Source organism: Chelonoidis abingdonii, chromosome 7 (assembly GCF_003597395.2).
Source record: "Chelonoidis abingdonii isolate Lonesome George chromosome 7, CheloAbing_2.0, whole genome shotgun sequence".
Classification (NCBI taxonomy): Eukaryota; Metazoa; Chordata; order Testudines; family Testudinidae; genus Chelonoidis; species Chelonoidis abingdonii.
Genome location: NC_133775.1, coordinates 43628829 through 43648600, shown reverse-complemented (window position 1 = coordinate 43648600; position 19772 = coordinate 43628829). Strand labels below are relative to the sequence as shown.

At 38.1% G+C, this 19772-nt stretch overlaps 1 protein-coding gene across 4 annotated transcripts in view; it reads left to right on the top strand.

The window, feature by feature from the left end:
- CAMSAP2 (calmodulin regulated spectrin associated protein family member 2) overlaps window positions 1-19544 on the top strand; it is a 154531-nt gene extending 134987 nt beyond the window's left edge. For 2 of the 4 annotated variants that reach the window (XM_032773502.2, XM_032773500.2), the window contains 7 exons: window positions 161-2375; window positions 4854-4990; window positions 5763-5983; window positions 7072-7144; window positions 10120-10235; window positions 13287-13405; window positions 15174-19544. In XM_032773502.2, coding sequence (XP_032629393.1) covers window positions 161-2375; window positions 4854-4990; window positions 5763-5983; window positions 7072-7144; window positions 10120-10235; window positions 13287-13405; window positions 15174-15479 — 3187 coding nt within the window. In that variant the 3' untranslated portion in view covers window positions 15480-19544. Of the gene's footprint in view, window positions 1-160; window positions 2376-4853; window positions 4991-5762; window positions 5984-7044; window positions 7145-10119; window positions 10236-13286; window positions 13406-15173 lie in introns of all 4 variants that reach the window. The other 2 variants (XM_032773501.2, XM_032773499.2) reach the window with 1 other exon arrangement.
- Window positions 19545-19772: the final 228 nt, after the last annotated feature.

Below are 19772 nucleotides of genomic sequence, written 5' to 3'. Positions count from 1 at the left end.
TGTTATATTCAATTTGATTTTGTATTTTTGTAATGCTAGCAAATGAAGCTAATCATATCTCATTAGTACACGTAGCACTAAAATTTTAGATTGTTGTTTGTTTGTTCATTGTATTAAATACGAGTTGTTTAACAGCTTTCTTTATTTTAATTCCATTTAGATCTTCAATGCATGGAGTTTCATTTGACATTTCTTTTGATAATGAAAACAGTATTCAGACATCTACTCCAAACAGAGGAATTACTAGATCTGTTAGTAATGAAGGCATTATGCCAAATATCAATCGCATGCCCAAACACATTAAGAAAAACCTGTCCTTCAAGCCAGTAAATGGAGAAGAGGAATCTCAAGATATTGAAGAAGAAAAGGAAATAGTATTTCATATCGATCCAAAGGCCAGTGCATCTCTTAACACCAATGAAAGGAATGCCAATGAAAACAGCCAATACAAGCTTCCAAATGGAGCTCTGCAAAACAGGGTAGTTATGGATGATTTTGGCAATCAGATTGAGACTCCAAGCATTGAAGAGGCTTTGCAAATAATTCATGATACTGAAAAATCTCCCAGTGTTATCCAGCCAGACCAAATTACAAATGGGTTCTTTCTTCATAACCAGGAAATTAGCATCTTGAATTCAAATATTAAACTAAATCAGCCTAATCCTGATATCATTACAGACACAAAAGTTGCCCTAAGTCCTGTGACTGACAATACTGAAGTGGATACTGGAATACATGTTCCTTCAGAAGATATTCCAGAAACTATGGATGAGGATTCTTCTTTGAGAGATTATACTGTAAGCATGGACTCTGACATGGAAGACCCACCTAAATGTCTTCAAGATTATGATATACGAGCTAGCAACCACAGAGAGCTATTAAGTCCCTGTCCAAGCTCAATAAGTACCAAATCGCAAGCTGGCAGCAGTGCTTCTTCAAGCTCGGGAGTCAAAATGACCAGCTTTGCAGAGCAGAAATTCAGGAAACTGAATCACACAGATAGCAGAAGTAGTGGAAGCAGCTCTCAGAAAACTACCCCAGAAGGCTCTGAGTTGAATATTCCTCATGTTGTTGCTTGGACTCATATACCTGAAGAAACACCTCTCCCTCAAGGAAGAGACACTACACAGTTGCTTGCTTCAGAAATGGTCCATCTTAGGATGAAGCTGGAGGAAAAGAGGCGAGCCATTGAAGCACAGAAGAAAAAAGTGGAAGCTGCTTTTACTAAGCAGAGACAGAAAATGGGAAGGACAGCATTTCTTAATGTAGTGAAAAAGAAAGGTGATGGAATATCACCTCTTCGAGAAGAAGCAGCTGGAGCTGAAGATGAAAAAGTATTCACTGATAGTAATAGATTGAATGAAAAAGACACACAAAAACCAGTTGAACAAATTAATAAGACTGCAGAGGTAATAAAGGAAAGTGCTGAAAATTCTCAGGCCAAGTGGTTAAAGTCCCCTAATACACCTATGGATGCTGAAAAGCAATGGAACTTAATGAGCCCCGCAGAAGAAACCATCAATGAAGGGGATATTTTAGAATATACAAAATCTATTGAAAAGCTAAATGCTTCTCTACATTTCCTACAGCAGGAAATGCAACGCCTTTCCCTTCAGCAAGAGATGTTGATGCAAATGAGGGAGCAGCAGGCCTGGGTTATTTCACCTCCTCAGCCTTCGCCTCAGAAACAAATCCGAGAGCTTAAATCTTCAGTGAGGCAAACAGGACTGTCATCTCCCATTGCACCATTTGCTTTGGAACCTCCTCGCCCTACTCATCAATCACCACAGACTTCTAATAGGAAGAATGCCTCTTTCCCCGTTAAAATGCAAAGGACTCCTAGGCCAAATGAACTGAAAATAATACCTTTTAATCGCACCTTAACTGCTCCACGGTCTGTGGATAGTCTTCCTCGTTTGAGAAGATTTTCTCCAAGTCAGGTTCCCATTCAGACTAGATCATTTGTATGTTTTGGAGATGATGGAGAACGTATATCTGAACCTCAATTAAAAAGAAATCTTTTGAAAGAAGTCAAAACTACAGAGGATGGAGCAAAAGAACAACAACAGAAAGCTACTGTGGAAGAATGTGAACAAAAATTGAAAGAAAAGGAGATCAAGCCTTTCGAATCTAAGGTTTCTGAAGTATTATCTCAGTCCATCACAGAAACTGTCTGCCTCACCCCAAATGAAGATCAGCTAAGCCAACCTGTTTTGCCAACACTGATTCCTAAAACAGCTAACCTAATTGAAGTTTCCCTCTCAGATTTGAAATCACCTGAAAAGGCTGAAGTATCTGTTGAGAAATATGAAGGTGAGAGTGATAGAGAACAATTCGAGGATGACCAAAAAGTGTGTTGTGGATTCTTTTTTAAGGTAGGTGAACTAGAACAATGCATGAGTCTATTGGAAAAATTTTACTGTTTCAAAGGGAGCCTTTTATTTCATAGATGACTTTTAAAAAACCACTTTCCACTGAGCCCAACTGCGTATAATGATTAAAAGTTTGTTTCAGCCACTGCAACTCCTGATTGATTTGGGATCACAGGGACTGTCAAAATCTGCCAGCAATTTTCATCACCTCTTTCAGTTCTTAAAGTTTAAAAGATGTTTGGGGATTTTGGGAGGAGGGGAGCATACTGAATATAGGGACACATTTTTTTTTTTTTAACACAAGCTTTAGTGCCCACACAAATTTCTTTCGTGTCCTTTACCTCCTGACAGTTATATAAGATTTCAGAAATTTCTTCTCCTTCGAGTACTCTGTGTATTTTAAAAGTGTCACATTTTAAATGTGTAGTTTAAAAATGAACATATTATATACTAAAATGCTTATGTGTAGGCAGAATCTTTTTAATTAAAGTGTGCATTTATAAAAGCAGTTTGGATGCTGAAAGCCACTACTATTTTGAATGCAGGCTTCAAAATTTTTCTTGCATTGCACCAAATCTTGCATTGCACTGTTTGAATACCATATATTTAAAGTGATGCTGAATTGAAACTGTCTTCCCATGGCCCGAGAGCACAATTTTAGCATATTTTATTCCCTTTTCAATTCATCACTGAAACTGCTCCATCCACGATATGCATGCCCTGTCTCCCTCTGGAATCCAATCCATGGTGCTAACAAAAGGTACTGAATTGGCCAGCAGAGGTTGCTTTATGTATTGCATAGTCACATGCTCCTCCTGGAAAACTGTCATCGTCTCCACATGCACAGCCTACAGTTAACTGAAAGTGAAATTCCTGTGTTCATTCCTGCACCCCTTGAGTTTCATATGATAGTGCCTTGTTACTGTCATAGTACAACTATACAAGGTAACTTAGCATAATAATGGCAAACCTTAGTATCTTCTGTTTTAGTATACCCTGAATCCACCACTTGGAAAGAAATTAGAATTATTTGCATCCACCTGATGAGCAGCAATTTGTGCACATTCTTCAAGATCTTTCCCATTACAAATCCTGTTCTGTTTTTGGTTGTTTTTTTCTAAGAGTCTGAGAGTGTGTAGAGTGCAAGGTAAGACCCCATTCCTGCACTAAGGTCTATTAACATGGACATCTCCATTCATGTGGATTCTCATTGAAGCTCATGGGACTCTGCAAGCGTGCAAGGGTTTGTGTTGTTGGATCTGAATAGGATTATGTAACTGCAGGAGATAATGTGAGATGGCCTTTAATTTACTTTAATTTAACAAATATAAACTCCCTATAGTATGTCAGAAAAAGTAATATTGAGTTATTTCCTTTTTGTGGTATTCTTCTGCAAATGTTTAGATTTTTGTTATTAGAAATAAATCAGTTGGGCCTCAATCCTGCAAACAGGCACTGAGGACCTGATTCACAACCCATTGAAATGAATGAAAATACTCCCATTGACTTCAAAGGGCTTTGGAACCAGACTCCTGAGTTCATTATGACTACTCAATACATAAACTTAAGCATGTTTTCAGGATTGGTGCCTTATTTTATCCCTTAGTTGTCCTGACCTGCATTCTGCCTGTTGACCATCTTTGCTTACATTCAAAACCTCAGAGCAGCTTTCAGTGAATTTTGAGTAGATAGCCACTTTCACATAGATGAGCTGAAAATCTGGGACATCTGAAATATGATGAAAGAAGTTCCTAAAGCACAAATACATCATAAAAATAACCAAGACTGTCACTTTAGCTGTGCAGCACTTGACAAGTTCAATGCATTGTATGAACATTAATAAAATTTCTTAACTAGCTTTCTTGTAAGGATATGTGATATAAAAGGTGGTAACAAGTTTTTTGAATTAACGTTGGGATAAACTTCATAATGCCCCTTCTCTCCCTCTCCTCCTCCCCCCTCCCCCCCGCCATCAACTCCTGGTTGCTCTTTTCCCCTTTTGTTTTGAAATGGAATGAGATCTTTGAAGCTTTTTTGTCTTCAAGGGCAGAGAGATGTGCTGTTGATCTAGCTGGGGGGTGCCCTCATAAACAGGTCCCAGTGGCTTAAGTTGGAGGCAGCTGTTCGTGTCTCCAGGTGCTACTCCTCAAGTGGACGTTTCCTCCTGCTCTGGTAGTTAAATCTGTATAGGTTTCACCACTTTAGTCATTATCTCCATTGTTGATATAAATGAAGTATAAATACTTCTTTGACATAACTAAATAATCTCCAAGCGTGTACTGGTAGGGTTTTGGAGGGTTGGTTTAGTTTTCCATAGGGTAGGGGAAAGATATTGGAAGACTTTCAATAAGGATATTTAATAGATTATATCAACACAATCTAAAAAATGTAGACTTCTAGTGACCTGAAGTATACCATATGCAGAATCGAATTATCTTAAAATCTCCTAATCAGTTTCTTCCTAAATATTGTTGCTACTAGGATGATCAAAAGGCAGAAAATGATATGGCAGTGAAACGGGCAGCATTACTGGAGAAACGGTTGAGACGGGAAAGAGAGACTCTACTTCGAAAGCAGCAGCTGGAAGCAGAGCTAGAACATAAGAAGGAAGAGACAAGGTAAAGCTAATTGCATATGCTAATTGTAACAAGCAATAATAATATACATGAGAATCTTTGCTATGGCAAAAATTATAAAAATTGTAATCATAATGCAATGAGGTCTCCCTTCTTTGTTTTGCACAACAAATCCTTTTTCCCCTGTGAACCCAATACTTTATTTAAACCTTTTACCTAAATTGATTTCAGGGAGTTCTGGTACTGGCAAACCGAGTTAAAGACTAAGAGTACATTCTGTTTTATCTGTTCACAATTCCACTTGAATGAAAGAATATTTTTTCATATGTATTTGAGAGTAGGGTTTGAACCATACTATACAAATAGATAACCTTTTTCATCCCATTATTTACATCGACAATGGGGGTGAGGAGTTTGATCCTCTGTTGGTGTAAACTGGCAAATTTATATCAGCTGAAAATCTGGATCCAAATCTTCTGATTTTCCTGATACAATTAAAAACACATCCAAAATCTGTGGTGAAAGGAAAGACAAGCTCTCAATAAATAAATGGAAAACTTTTTTTAAAACAATGAAATCCAAAAATTCCACAATCTTAAGTATAGTCTTAATTTTTCCAATAACAACATTCAAGTGTGTAAAGTTTTTAAACTGTTTGAAAACTGAGAATAGAACAGTTCATCTTACTGGTATATGAGAACTCGAAGATTCTGGAATAGCCATTTTTGCCCTGTCACTAGTATTACGGTGATTACAACTGCTAATCTTTACAAGGGAAAGTTTTCTACTAAAACTTTATTTCACAATTTCTTAGGCGCAAGACAGAGGAGGAACGTCAAAAGAAAGAAGATGAAAGAGCACGCAGAGAATTTATTAAGCAAGAATATATGAGACGGAAACAGCTGAAGCTCATGGAAGAAATGGATACTGTAATAAAGCCACGCCCACACTCATCTAAACAAAAAAAGCCACGTCCAAAATCTATTCATAGAGATCATATTGAATCACCCAAAACTCCACTTAAAGGTCCACCAGGTAACAAATATCGGTGTATAAAAAGAGTCTGTTCATGCTAAAACACCAGCTTGAATTGTGGTACTAATCAAAATATGCATAGATTAACCGCATGCTAAACCAATGTACAATTTTTGAAGCTGCATGTGACTGAATTGGAAAAAGTAGAATTTACAAATGGCAGCTAATGATCACAAATGTTGCTGATATATTATGCATGCATGCATATAAGAAGAAACACAAAGGTTTGCTAGATCAACACCAGCAAAAGCACTAATGTCTGGCACAATTTTGTGCATGCTCATGTATTCTTTCCAGCCACTAACCTCTTCCTTGCACCTGTAGAGCTAAGAATGAGTAGAACATTTGGGTGATGTGAGATTAATAAATAAAATGGTGACTATAAGGTAAGAGTCCTTAAGTTGCTGCATCATCATAGACAAAAACTAAAGTACATCTGAAAAGTTACCTTTATGTTCTGGTGTGTTTTTATTATGACTGCTTCACATACTCGCCTGACTTAGTGCATGTGTAGTTGTGAGAATAGTCCTGTGAAAAAGTGTAGTATGTCATTAATTATTTAATAATTTAGAATAATGATTTCAAAGAAAATATTAACAGTTTACATTAGAGGAAAGTTCAGTGTCCTCATTTGTGTTTTTAGCAGTAAGGTTTTCATTTCCTTCGCTGTCGTGCCATGTGTGCTATGCCATGGCCTCACCTTATTTCAGTACAATTTAAAATGCTCCATAACAATCCATTCAAATTTCCAGTTTATAATGGGAAATTAATTCCATTGTAACTAGACCTGCTTTGCTGATTTTGCAACTTTAATCTAGTGCCCATATTTCAGCTCTTTATTTCACATTAATGCTTAGCCTCAGAAAACTCCAGATTCAAATAAGTTCCATTGGTATTGTGTCTGTAAATACATGAATTAACTGTGCAACATATGCATGCAGGCATACCATATATAGAAATAAGAACACTTATCAATTTCCCTCTGCTGGTGTTGTGTCTAATGAACAGACTCTTTACTATTTGCCTGTTTTTTCATGAATTTTAACTTTGTTTTTATCCAGGTTCACAACTTTATCGTGTTTTTTCAGTATCTAGTCTTTCATTGGCATCACTGAACACAGGAGACAATGACAGCGTGCAATCAGACAAGAGAACGCCAAGGTAAAGCTGCAGTAACACCTTTATTTAACACAAATTGGTGTTTATCTTCAGAAAACTGGCATGTGTACTAAAATGCTTAAAGTACCCGAGTTGTATATTTTGATACTCTTTCCTGATCTGAAACACTGATCCGTCACGCTGTTGGCTGATGAAGAACTGAGTTGTGTGTGTTAATTTTCACAACTGCTGCTGATTGTGCAGTTGTGAATGAGTGCAAAAGAAAAATCCAGTGGATGTGCTATCTCTTTAATTCACCACCTGTAGATTCTTTGTTTACATGCTATCAGTTTATATACCATAGTACTTTTTTGCTGATTTGATAGAGTTGTGGGTTTTGTTTTTCTTAATTGCTGCAAAAAGTGGTCAGGAGCTCACCAGAACTTAACTGGCATTTTTTTCACCAGCCTAGGCTGAATACCAGAATTTATTGTGAGTTAAAAGCCAGTGTGGTGTTTTCACTTGAAAATGATATAATGAAAAGATTGAATTAAATAAATAGAAGTTCATACAATTAACATTCAAGAGAGGAGAAAAGAAAAAGGAAACATAAGTTATTCTGAGGCTCAGATCAGACTTAACCCAACTTTATCCTTTATTTACTGCCACCATGTTTTACTTCTCAACTGTGACCAGCCCTGTAGCTTTAGTGAATTACTGCCTCACTTTTCTTCATGCTTTGAGCACTGGCTCATTGCTTGTCACAGTAGTGCATAAATTATTTTAATTAAATGTATTGTGTATTTGGCATCTCTTAAAACTATTGGTTTTATTTGAGAGGAGGTGTACTGTAACTATTTTGAGCTATTCTACAGAAAAAAACAAAGCTTTGTCTACAGTTATTTTATTTACACCAGATTAGCCACATGGATGTATCTGTACTTGTGCAAAACCTTAGTGCAGATGTGCTGCACTGAAGTAACGACTGGTACCCATGCATCTTACTGTGGCTTCAGATGTGATTCAGAGCTTGAGTTTTCAGAATGTTGTAGAATCTAGTAAAAATTGATGAGAGGCATGGAATTTTCAGGATCCTTGATTTTATTTTATTTTTGGTTGGGGTAGGGAAGGAGGGGAATTGCCATAATCTTCTCCTTTTTCCTCACCTCAGAGAGTTAACAGGGTTTTCTTTTGAGGATTGTACTGTGTGAATTTCATAAAGACAGTTTGCAGTCTCCCTCATGCACAGGCTGAGTAGAGTGAATGTACAGTGATATTACAAGTGAAATGAAACTTAATTAGCTGCTAAGATTCTACCAGCTGTCAATTGAATGTGGTCAGAAAATGTTTTTTAAAATCACCTTTTTTCTTAATTTCTTCAACCAAGTAAGGCCTTTCTCTTGTTCAGGACCACATCCATGCCAAGTTTCAAACATGACCAATTTTTTTAGTAGTCTCTCGTTCAAAGAAATTTAGAATTTAACTGAAAAAATATAGCTGAAGGTATTTTGCTCACGCTTTCCACACGTAAAAATATTCACATTTGGAGCAAAGTGTCATTTCATAAAAATTCAAGGGGGGGCTGACGGGTAGGATAAAGTGGTATCAGCGTATAGAACATTATATGTAGTTACATTATATCCTGCAAAGTCTGGTGGGAGGGCAAAAAGTGGAAGACCTATAGGCCTATGAAAAATGAGGGGGAGCAAATAAAGGTCAAGGAGGAGATCTCCCTTTCTTGCTCCATAGCAAATGACTCACCTAATTTAAGGACAAAGCATTGATTATTTCAGTTTCAATGGTTAATATTTGTGAAAACAAAAGGTTATAATGGAAGCTGTTTTGCAACCTTAACTACAGCCGTCCTTACTGGCAGCTGCTATAATAATGCCATCATCAGCAGAAATGGGAAAACAAACCTTGTACTTGTCTAGTTAATCATCCTGTCAAGAGCAGGCTTTCTCTCTATGGAAAATTCTCAAATGCTTTGTTTGGTGTAGTTTTAAATGATTCAAGCAAAATTCAGTAAGACAGTTCTACAATCTAATAGATTTTGTTAGAACTCTTTCCTTGATGTATAGTCTACTACAGTAGTCCCCAACCATTCTCCTCTGATGGGCGCCAGACGACGAGCCATGGAGGACCATGGCGGCAGACAAGCATCCGCCAAAATGCCACCAACAAGTGGCAACGTCAATAGGTGTCGCCGCCGACAAGCAGCAGCATCCAGAGGCATTGCCACCGAAATGCCACCGAAAATCGGCGGCATTTCGGCAGCTACGCCTCTAGATGACGCTGCTTCTCAGCGGCATTTTGGGGGATGCTCATCCGCCGGCCACTACGCGGGCACACTTAGTCGCCCCAGCGGGCACCATGGCACCATGGCACTGCGTTGGGAACCCCTGGTCTACAATTTCATACTATTAGTAATCTCTTTGGAACACCTTAAATAATACATGTGACAGAAGGTAAACATACAGAGTTGCCCCTCTAATTCTTCTGGTAACATTACGGCTTTTGGCTTTTAGTCTACATTTCATATCCTGCTGTCTTCTATCAGAGTAATATATGCTAAGCACAGTTGCCAACTTTCACATGAGAAATAAGCACCCCAACCTTCACAGTAAGCCAAAAATCAAGCTAATCCTATTTCAAAACAAGGCCAAAACAAGCCAATCCCTAAGATCCACAACACTCTATGTGACTAGATCTCCTGGGGTGCAGTCTGGGACTGTCATGGTCCCGCTGTGCACCCCTGACTCTCCTCCTGCTTGCCCCCCTCCCCCCTGTGAGCCAATTGAAAAAAAAAAGAAGCAAGCTGCAACAAGCCACAAACCAAAAACCAGCCAACAAGCAACTCACAAGCCAATTAAGCCAAAACCAAGCCCAATTTCTGCTTTTTTTTTCACGGGTTTGGTACATCTGATTCTAAGTCTTCTTTTGATCTTAAAAGGCCATTCTGCTGAAAATAAGAGGACTTTTTCATAGCTATGTTCTACTCAGTTCTGAAAGGAAAACATATTTTTGTACATTTTTAGGTCTGAGTCTGTGGAAGGATTCTTATCGCCAAGTCGTTGTGGTAGTCGCAATGGGGAAAAAGACTGGGAAAATGCATCTACAACTTCTTCAGTGGCCTCTGCTACAGAATACACAGGTCAGTGTTGGTAATGTTCTTAGGGAAATGTTTGGGTATAAGAAGGATCTGTGTATGAGAAGTTTTGGTTCTTTATTTGCCATTCCTACAATGTGACTGAGGACTATTTCTTAAAGGCTTGAAATTAATCTTCTATAATAAGGAAGCAAATGTCTAGACTGTCTAAAAATGGCGTAATATATAAAATAAAAAATATTGATACAATAGGAAATGTGGTATATTAAATATACAAAACTACAAAGTTAGGCCAAATCCTGCAAACACTCACATAAGTAACTTTATGCAGGTCCTATTAAAATTGTTTCTGTAGCAAGGGGAGGAAAGTGTAGAAAATATGCGATCAGTGTGTAATGAAAAGCTTCAAAGAGAAAAATATAATTGCCATAGGAGAAAAAAATCTATTCAGTAATATAAATCTAAATATAAAAGAACTGAAGAATTCTTTGAAAGCCAACCATACACCATAGTTTACATCTTGTTTCAAAAGAGACCCCTCTTTAAAAACAAGACTTATTAAAAACTCTCTACTGCCTTACTTCTAATATTTCACTGCCCTATGAGTCTAACAATAGTGACATCTTCATCCTCTTTTTTCATGTGTGTAGCATGTGATATACCTCTACCCCAATATAATGCGACCCCATATAATGCGGGTTCGCATACAATGCGGTAAAGCTCTGACACGCTGCTCTGAGCAGCGTGTTAAGGGTGCCAGGCCAGGCCAGGCCAAGGGGTTCGATAAGGGGCAGAGGGTCTCGGGGGCAGTCAGGGGCTTCCTCCCGGAGTCTGGAGGGCAGGAACTGTGGGAGCGCACTTTTGGGGGCCCCGCAGTCCCAGAGTGGCCTGGGGAGATTAGTGGGGGACCAGGAGCAGCCCGCTCCGCGTCCCTCACCCCAGCCCCAGCCACGTGGACTGGGAGAGTGGGCTTGGGGGAAGCGATCCCTTCCGCACTCACCAGCAACGACGGAAGTGGAGCAGCCCGGCCGCAGTCCGCTCCACTCCGCCAGCTCCCAGCCACAGCGCTCCACTTCCCGCTGCAGGTGAGTATGGGGGGCATCCTTTCCCCAACCTCCCCACACTCACCTGCGGCGGGAAGCGGAGCACTGTGGCTGGGAGCTGGCGGAGTGGAGCGGACTGGGGCCGGGCTGCTCTGCTTCCGTCGTTGCTAGTGAGTGCCTGTTGGGGTAGGGGTGGAGGTGGATAGGAGTCGGAGCAGTCAGGGGACATGGGGGTTGGGTAGGGCTTGGGGTCCTGGGGGTGATTAGGGATGGGGGTCTCTGGAGGGTGCCGTCAGGGAACAAGGAACGAGTGGGGCAAAGCAAGTTTGATATAACACGGTCTCACCTATAACGTGGTGAGATTTTTTGTCTCCCAAGGACCGCGTTATTTCGGGATAGAGGTATATTACAAAATGTCTTGCATCATTATAATAACAAAATCTGTGTTTTTGTCCATGTAATATTGCTCATTTTCGCAAAGAATAGCTCTGAAGTATCAACAGGTATTGTAGATAAACAAGCTTTTAAGAAGGTTAATTTTGATCTATGAGGCTGTGCAGCTCTAGCTATGATGGGAAATTCGTATGTTCTGAAAATAAACTATTTTCCTCTTCAACACTACTGCAATAAACTACAGAAGAGGCCAAATTTACAATCTGTATACTGCACAGTACTTATCTACCAATCTTTGAGCACTCTTTCAACCAACTTAATTGCTTCCTCGCATCTCCTCAGGATTAAGTCTAATACAGGTACTAACACTGGACTTAGGTTGCCTCCTTTAGTTCTCTCAATAAGATCCATTGCCTAAAGGTTGCGGGGTGGGGTTGTTTTGTTTTTTTAACTTTTCAGACTTTATTTTTAAATGCAGCATGGTTTTTTTTAAGGAACTCGATCAGAGTTCTTTGCCACATAATTTTGAATACTCTGTGGTTTATAACTCAGATTTCTTACATCTTTTCCCATTGATTCTGTTCTTCCCTCCAAACAGTCAATTAGTTAGTCTGAGACACTGAAAGTTAATCTTGATTTTAAATCATTGGTGGCCTTTAAGATTAAAGGGTCTTGACTGAAATAGGAAGATAAATTGCTGAATCTATTCTCCATTGACCAATCCCTCAAAATTATTGTTAGAGTGAAGAGCCAGACATCTTCTAGAGGGTGTATGGTTCTTAGGCTTCATATGTTGCTTTGATGCCAATAGGTTACATCCCCACCCCAAAGAACAGTTTATACAAAAATATTTGATACATTTTTCATCTGGGGGACCTGGTTTTTTATTTAACTTTTTGCAGTAAAATTTTCTTCCAATTTATGGCTTTTCCATGGGACTAGGTCACCACTTAAAGTCAGCAAGAGGGGGATACTATCAGCTTCTCTACAGCTCACAACCCTACACTGCACACCTGTCAGAAACCAAAGCATAGACTGTTTCCAGTCATTCCTGATGGAACAGACACTTCAGGCAGCCTTGAATGACCTGTCAGAATCAGCACCAAGACCTTCTGCCTTCATTGTGGGCAAAGTCACAGTTGAGATTCCACAAGACTTAAATCCCAGAAGGCAGGAGATCAATAACTCTAAACACTGCAGCAACTCACTGTTTTCGGTTTCTCCCTTCAAAACTAAGAGCAGAGAAAGAAATGAAACTTCTCCTAGTTGTATTTTAAAAAAATCCTTCAACCAAGTATTTGATCATCAGTAGATTATTATGAACAGTTTTTGTGAGCCATATTCAAGATAGTTCCCTAAAATGCCCCTATGATGCTCTAATGCTGAAGGACATATTGAGTGAATCTATTATTATTTAAAAAAAAAATCCTTTTTTCACTTGTACCACATTATATTCAATATAATCCTGTGATACAGTAACAGAAGAATAGCAGTCAATCAATGCATGTGTGTAACAGGTCCAAGCTCCACTTATTTCTTTTGTGGGTGCTAGGATTGTATTGTTACATACAGAAATGATAGATGGAAAAAGTGGTGCTCAAGACTGCTTTCTGTATAGTTTATTGAATCACTTAGCCTATTTGTCAATTCTGTTTCATAGGCCCAAAACTCTATAAAGAACCCAGTGCAAAATCCAATAAGCATATTATTCAGAATGCTCTGGCTCATTGTTGCTTGGCTGGAAAAGTAAATGAAGGTCAGAAGAAAAAAATATTGGAGGTAAGGATATTTTCCTTCTGATGATTAAAAAAAGAAAAAAGGGATTAAATCCAGTCTCCTTTGGACATTAGGGAGATGTGCCAGGTTGGAGGGAAGAGTGGAAAGCAATCTTCCTCCCAAAGCTGTGTAAATGCTTTGTGGATGGCTAGAGTAGTCTCAGTGATCCTGAGCCTGTCCCCTCTGTGAGTAAAGGACCAAAAGAGCAAGCGGTATTATGGAAACAATCATATAGGATCATGTAATTAAAGAGTATCATAATGCTTATGCTGAAGGAGACTGAATTACTTATATGCACAGCAGGGGCGGCTCTAGGCATTTTGCCACCCCAAGGCTTGCCTGCGGGAGGTCCCTGGTCCCGCAGATTCGGCGGCACACCTGCGGGAGGTCTGCCGAAGCCGTGGAACCAGCAGACCCTCCGCAGGCATGCTGCCGATGGCAGCCTGCCTGCCGCCCTTGTGGCTACCGGCAGAGCACCCCCCACGGCTTGCCGCCCCAAGCACACGCTTGGCATGCTGGTGCCTGGAGCCGCCCCTGATGCACAGGCAATTCTAATTCTGGAATTTGCTAATTTTTAAATGCTTGATTTAGCAACTTAACAAAAAACCAGGATTTGGGGTTTTTAAAACATTATTTTCTAAGTTTTTTTTTTTTAAAAGCAAACTGAAGAAAGAAATTCCATTTTGTGGAACTCATATGGGTCTTCAGTAGATTTGGGATCTTTAGATCCATAACACAGATCTCTACTATTTAACCTAATGGCGTAACTGGTAGTAACACTAAACTGTAATCCTCAGTGTATGCTAGCCACCAGAGTGGTATGAGACACACACTTTCCCAGTGGGTTTATAGATATTTGCTGAGAGCAGAGCAATGTCAACATTTAAGAGTCCTGGGTTCAATTCCAGTTTCTGAAGGGTTGTTTGCTCTAGTAGGTAAGGTCTTCTGCCCCATCCCCTCCCTCTAGTCCTCACCCCTCTGTATTCGTATCAGAATGCTTCCTTTTCCATACTATCTGGGTAAAAGCAGAGGGGGCTCCACGAGCACAGGAAAAACAGTCTCTCTGCTGGCAGTATTGGTGCCTGGCACCGTAACAGCTCCCAGCAGTAGGAGGGAGCAATTGCAGAGAAGGTCATGCTCCATTCCTGCAGCCCTAGAATGGAGCAGGCTCAGTCTAGTCAGCAAGTAGGAGCTGTTTCAGATGGATCATGATCTGTGCAACTGGGATCTTTAGACCATAAAGCTTATAGCCTCTAACAAGCCTCTACTGACCATGTGCTAACTTGCAATTTTTCAGAAACTTATAGATTCCCTAAAAATCCACCCAAATTTGGCCAATGGCAACAAGCACATCTTTAGTACTAAGGCAACCTCCTTTGCAAATTGCAAACCCCTGCTCCCAAGTATGGAGGTGCTAGCGCTTCTCAATTAAACAGTTATATATATTTTTAACCTGGGCAAAAATTATTATATTTTTCCCCTTACCTCCTTCTTAGGAACAACTGCACTGTTATAGCTTATTTTTTTATAAAAAATGAAAATTCTTCCTGAGGCAGACATCCAGCATGCAAAAGTTCAGTTCTAATACTTAAAGTTTGGGAAAAATTTCATCAACTGAAAATAAGGTCTTATGGAAAGTATTCTACAACTTAAACTATAGTTCAGCCTATAATGTGTTTAAAATAAACCCTCTTACAACTCAGTGTTGAGGGTTTCCTACATGTAATATAAATTTCACATTGTAAACACTTTTTTTCTTTTTCTTTTAAAGGAAATGGAGAAATCTGATGCCAATAACTTCTTAATCCTATTCCGGGATTCTGGCTGCCAGTTCAGATCTTTGTATACATACTGCCCTGACACTGAAGAAATCAATAAGCTGACGGGGATAGGCCCCAAATCAATCACAAAGAAAATGATAGAGGGGCTATATAAATATAACTCTGACAGGAAGCAATTCAGTCACATACCTGCTAAAACTATGTCTGCCAGTGTTGATGCAATTACCATTCACAGCCATTTGTGGCAAACCAAGAGACCAGTAACTCCTAAAAAACTCTTACCTACCAAGGCATAGTGGGGAAAATATTTGCTTCAGACAATTGTAGTAAACTTGCACTTCATCTTTACTGCCTATAGAAAAGAGGTTTCTAGTTGCCAACAAGACTTACAGAACTTGAAATTGGACAAGCTCTTTTATCATCCACAACTGGAATGTAAACACAGTATTTAAGAGAACAGAAGATTGTCACTTAGGTGATACAACTACAAGTGATAATGGAAATGTCTGATTCATGTGTGGAGATTTGTATATGCTAATAGAGACTATAGGGTACATTTACTCTATATTTTGATTAGATACACAAGCACTGAATGTTGTTCATCTGCAGTGACTGCAATTACATTTTTTACATTTCTTGCCTTATGCTTTTGTGTTTGTGTTTGTCTTGAAATTTAATTTTCTTGCTGTTTTTTCCTTCACTTTTCTTATTATTTTCAGTGTCATTGAAATTTACTTAATGAATCCCATCATGAAATACAAACAAAAAAAGTGGTCTATTATGAGATACAGAACACTCTATAGTTATTCTAAGACATCCTGGTCTTGTTCTGAAAGACTCTCATTGTATGTTCTAATCATTACTGAAAGATCCCACTGAGTATTTCCAGTTCCATTTCAACGCCGTAATACTGGTTTATTTTTTTAAACTATATATTAAGGGAATTTTTGAGCTGCTTAAAGGGAGGTTTCCTTCAGATTAAATTATTATTTAGCAATTAAAATATTCAGGAGAGTCACAGTATTCACTAACTAAATCTGTTTTTTCACCTCAGTTCTACCCAATTCAGCCTTAAACAAATTTTGCTGTAGATAGACATCTGATATGTGTTTCAGTCTGTCCAGCTTTTTAAGAAATAAATCACTTTTTTTTTTACATACTCTGACAAATGACATTTTAGGAATCTCTTAAATAAGTATGGCAAAGAACCTGGTCGACATTTCAATCTTTTTAACAAATATAAACATATTTGAAAATAGCCATTGGAACATATTTCAGTATTATTTACAAAGGGCTACATTTTGATTTCATAACAGTGTTTCATTATTTTGCACAAGTGTGCTTAGTGTTTTTCTTTTGTATAATTATTTTCGATGTAGCACTGTTCTGAAAAAACTACAAACTTGAAACCTCCCCCAAATCTGTGGTTTTTTTGGCAACGTGTACCAGAGGATTAGTTGGTGGGAGGAGGGCGAACTCATTCTCAGGAAAAGATTTGAATGATTTGTGATCCTGTTCTGTTTGTGTTGTGACAACTGTGTAAATATAAAAATAAGGACAGTATTATTCTATAACTATGTAGTTCATTCTGTTTCATGGGGAGTAGAGACTAAAATTATGTACATTTCTCTCACTGAAATGCTTAGAGAGAAATAATGCCTCACTACTATGATGTACTCATTTACTTATATAGAAGATTCACAGAAATGAGATGTCCTTAAACAGTTTAGAACAGTACTTTTTTAATTATTATAAGGCCTTAGGCATAAATGCATTGGGTTGTTTATCAACATTTTCTCAAATACTGTCAATATTTTACTATAATTTATGTTCTTATGTATATTTGTTAAAACTGTAAAAAAAAGAAAAAACACTTTAAAATACATGTTTAAGATGTATGTGGCTCAAAACTACTTGTGGCTAGCTGATTCCTACTGTTTGCATGTATATGATCAGGATATGTAACTCTTATATTTCAAGTGTATACATATTATGTATATATTCTATAAAAAAATGTAGAGGGGAAAGAGGGTTTGCACATTCTGCCTGTTAGATAGCTCTTAAAACTACTGTTATATAAACTTTGTATTGTAAAAACTAGTTCAAAAAAAGTCAGTGCTGAAGTAGGGTGCCGGTGGATGGAATTAACAGTCATGGATTTGATAAATATGTTGATAAAGGTTTATCATGGGAGGCCTTTTTCTTCCTAAAACTGACCTAGGATTTGACTGAACACTTGCAATACTCACTAATACATGCACATCCATCTAAACAAAGTGAGTTAAAATACATGCCACAGAGATTCTTTGAATCATTTAAAATATGACTGACTGTATTATGTTCATATTTGTCTACAGGTTAAAAAATGTGCAGTGTCTAAAGGTAGAATATGAATAATGCAGTTGAAAAGTTCATTGCTCACAGTCTAAATTTTTTTCTTAATACAGGAAAAGTGAAGACAGATGCTTTTTCTTTTTTAAGCCTGCAAATTTTCTAATTACACTGTATCTTTGGTTGGGGTCATGTTTAAAAAAATAAAAAAGGAAAAAAGCTTTTCATAAGGCCAGAATTTATCACTGATCTTTTCAGAACACACTGGTGCTTTCATCAAGGGTATTATCACTATTGTTGCTATGACTGAATTTGCCAAACACTCATCTTAATTTCCAGAGCAAAACTTCAAATTTTAACAGTCATAATTGCTACTGAAACCATTTTTTAAATATTAGTATGACTGTTGGTTTTTATTGTTTGGCTGTTTAAAGCCAAATACAGCTATTTAATTATGATTTAATGGGCACTGTTGAGAAATGTACAGTGTATTGTGTGCTTACTCGTCCACTTCTGTGGAACATTGCTTCCATATTTTTTCAAATAGTGTGCTGTAAAATATTGTCACATTACTACTTATGTGGTACAGTGTAGTTTTCCCTTTCAGTTAAATAAAAGCATGGCACCAAAAACCATACATTTTCTCGCGCTCTTTCGTATTATGTTTAAATATAAACAAAGTGTGATTAATCAATTCACCTACCTATTCAAAGCATGCTCATCATGGTAGCTGAACACCTTACAGATTTTAGAAAAAATACAGGTTTGTATTTTCTTTTCATCCCCCATTTATGTTTATTTTATTTAACATGTAACTCGGTGTTCTATTATCAGAGGAAGGCTGTTGAAGAATTGGATTTAACAACTCTTTCCCTTCAAGAATGAAATGTAACCCTAACCTCTTCTAAAAGTAAGTTCATAGTTGCAGGCCAGTTGCCAAGATCATTTTGTCTCCCACTCACACTAGTCCCAATCTTATGGTTAACTTTCACTGTTTCAAAGGATTGGTCTAATTTTGGGAGGTTATCATTCAACATAATGTGTTCATGTCAATAGCTTTGGTTCGGCCTGTGGAGGGTTTTTTAATATAAAATGAAGCCTTGTACTTGATTGCTGCTTAAAGGGGAAATGGTACAAAAGGCAGAACATGAGGTGAAGTGATCCTGGTTATCTGTGTTGCAACATAGAAGGGCTGCTGCTTTTTGAATGAACTAAGGCTTCTTAAGCGTTGACAGCTTTTTATGAAATCACTTGTACTTCCCAACTGTGGTGTATATCTTGGTCAGAATTTAATTCTTGGAAACTTATCTTTCTCCATATATGTAAATTAGCAATTTAAATATATTGGGCTAACCTATGCCCATTTGATGGATTCTTGCATTTGTTTTTTAGCTTTATGGTATTTGTTCTGCATACTTTTCTGTAATCCCAGTGATCTTGGTTTGGGGACTAGGCTGCCAAATATACAAAATTTAAAACTTTCTGACGGATGTTTCCAGCCAGGTTTAGAGATTCTACTGAGATTTCAACTCTCTCCTGTTGACCAAGATATCATATCTCAGGTCACCTGTTCATAAAAAGCAAGAGGAAACTTTGCTTATGGAGCTTCTAAAAATATGAGGAGCCAGTTAATCTAATGGCTGTTACAACACTAGTGAAGACATTGGAAAATAATGTGGTTCAGAAAAGCACTTAAAAATGTACTTGTCCATCACTGAATCAGGGCTGAAGCTCCTGCATGAATGTTATAAGAAAGTACCTAAACCACCTTGATCAGGCAGTGCTTCAAGATGACAAAGCTATAAACAGAAGAAAAGTATGTTAAAACAGTAAATGCAGTAAATAAATTTCTTAACTTTGGGTACAACAGCTTGAAAACCAGCTGCGGGATCACATTCAAAATTCTTGCAGACAAAAACAAAGATGATCTAATCTCGCTCTTGGAGAAATAGACACCAGAGACATTCCAACAAAATATGCCAGATAATCTGCTCATGGCAGGAACAGCCTGCTGGTTCACCACCATAGGACAGCATCTTTGTACCAATCTAATGGACCAAAGAGTGAATTCTGCAAGAAGATAAGGAATTGGAATAAAGGGACACAAACACGTCCCCTTTTTCCAGATCTGAGGCCCACCACATAAAGTTAAAAGGTGATGCTTGGCCTCATTCAAACAAGACTTTCAAATAAGCAGAAGTGGTGATTATATTCAAGTTCAATTCCATGGGAAATAATGTCACTGTTATTGAATCAAC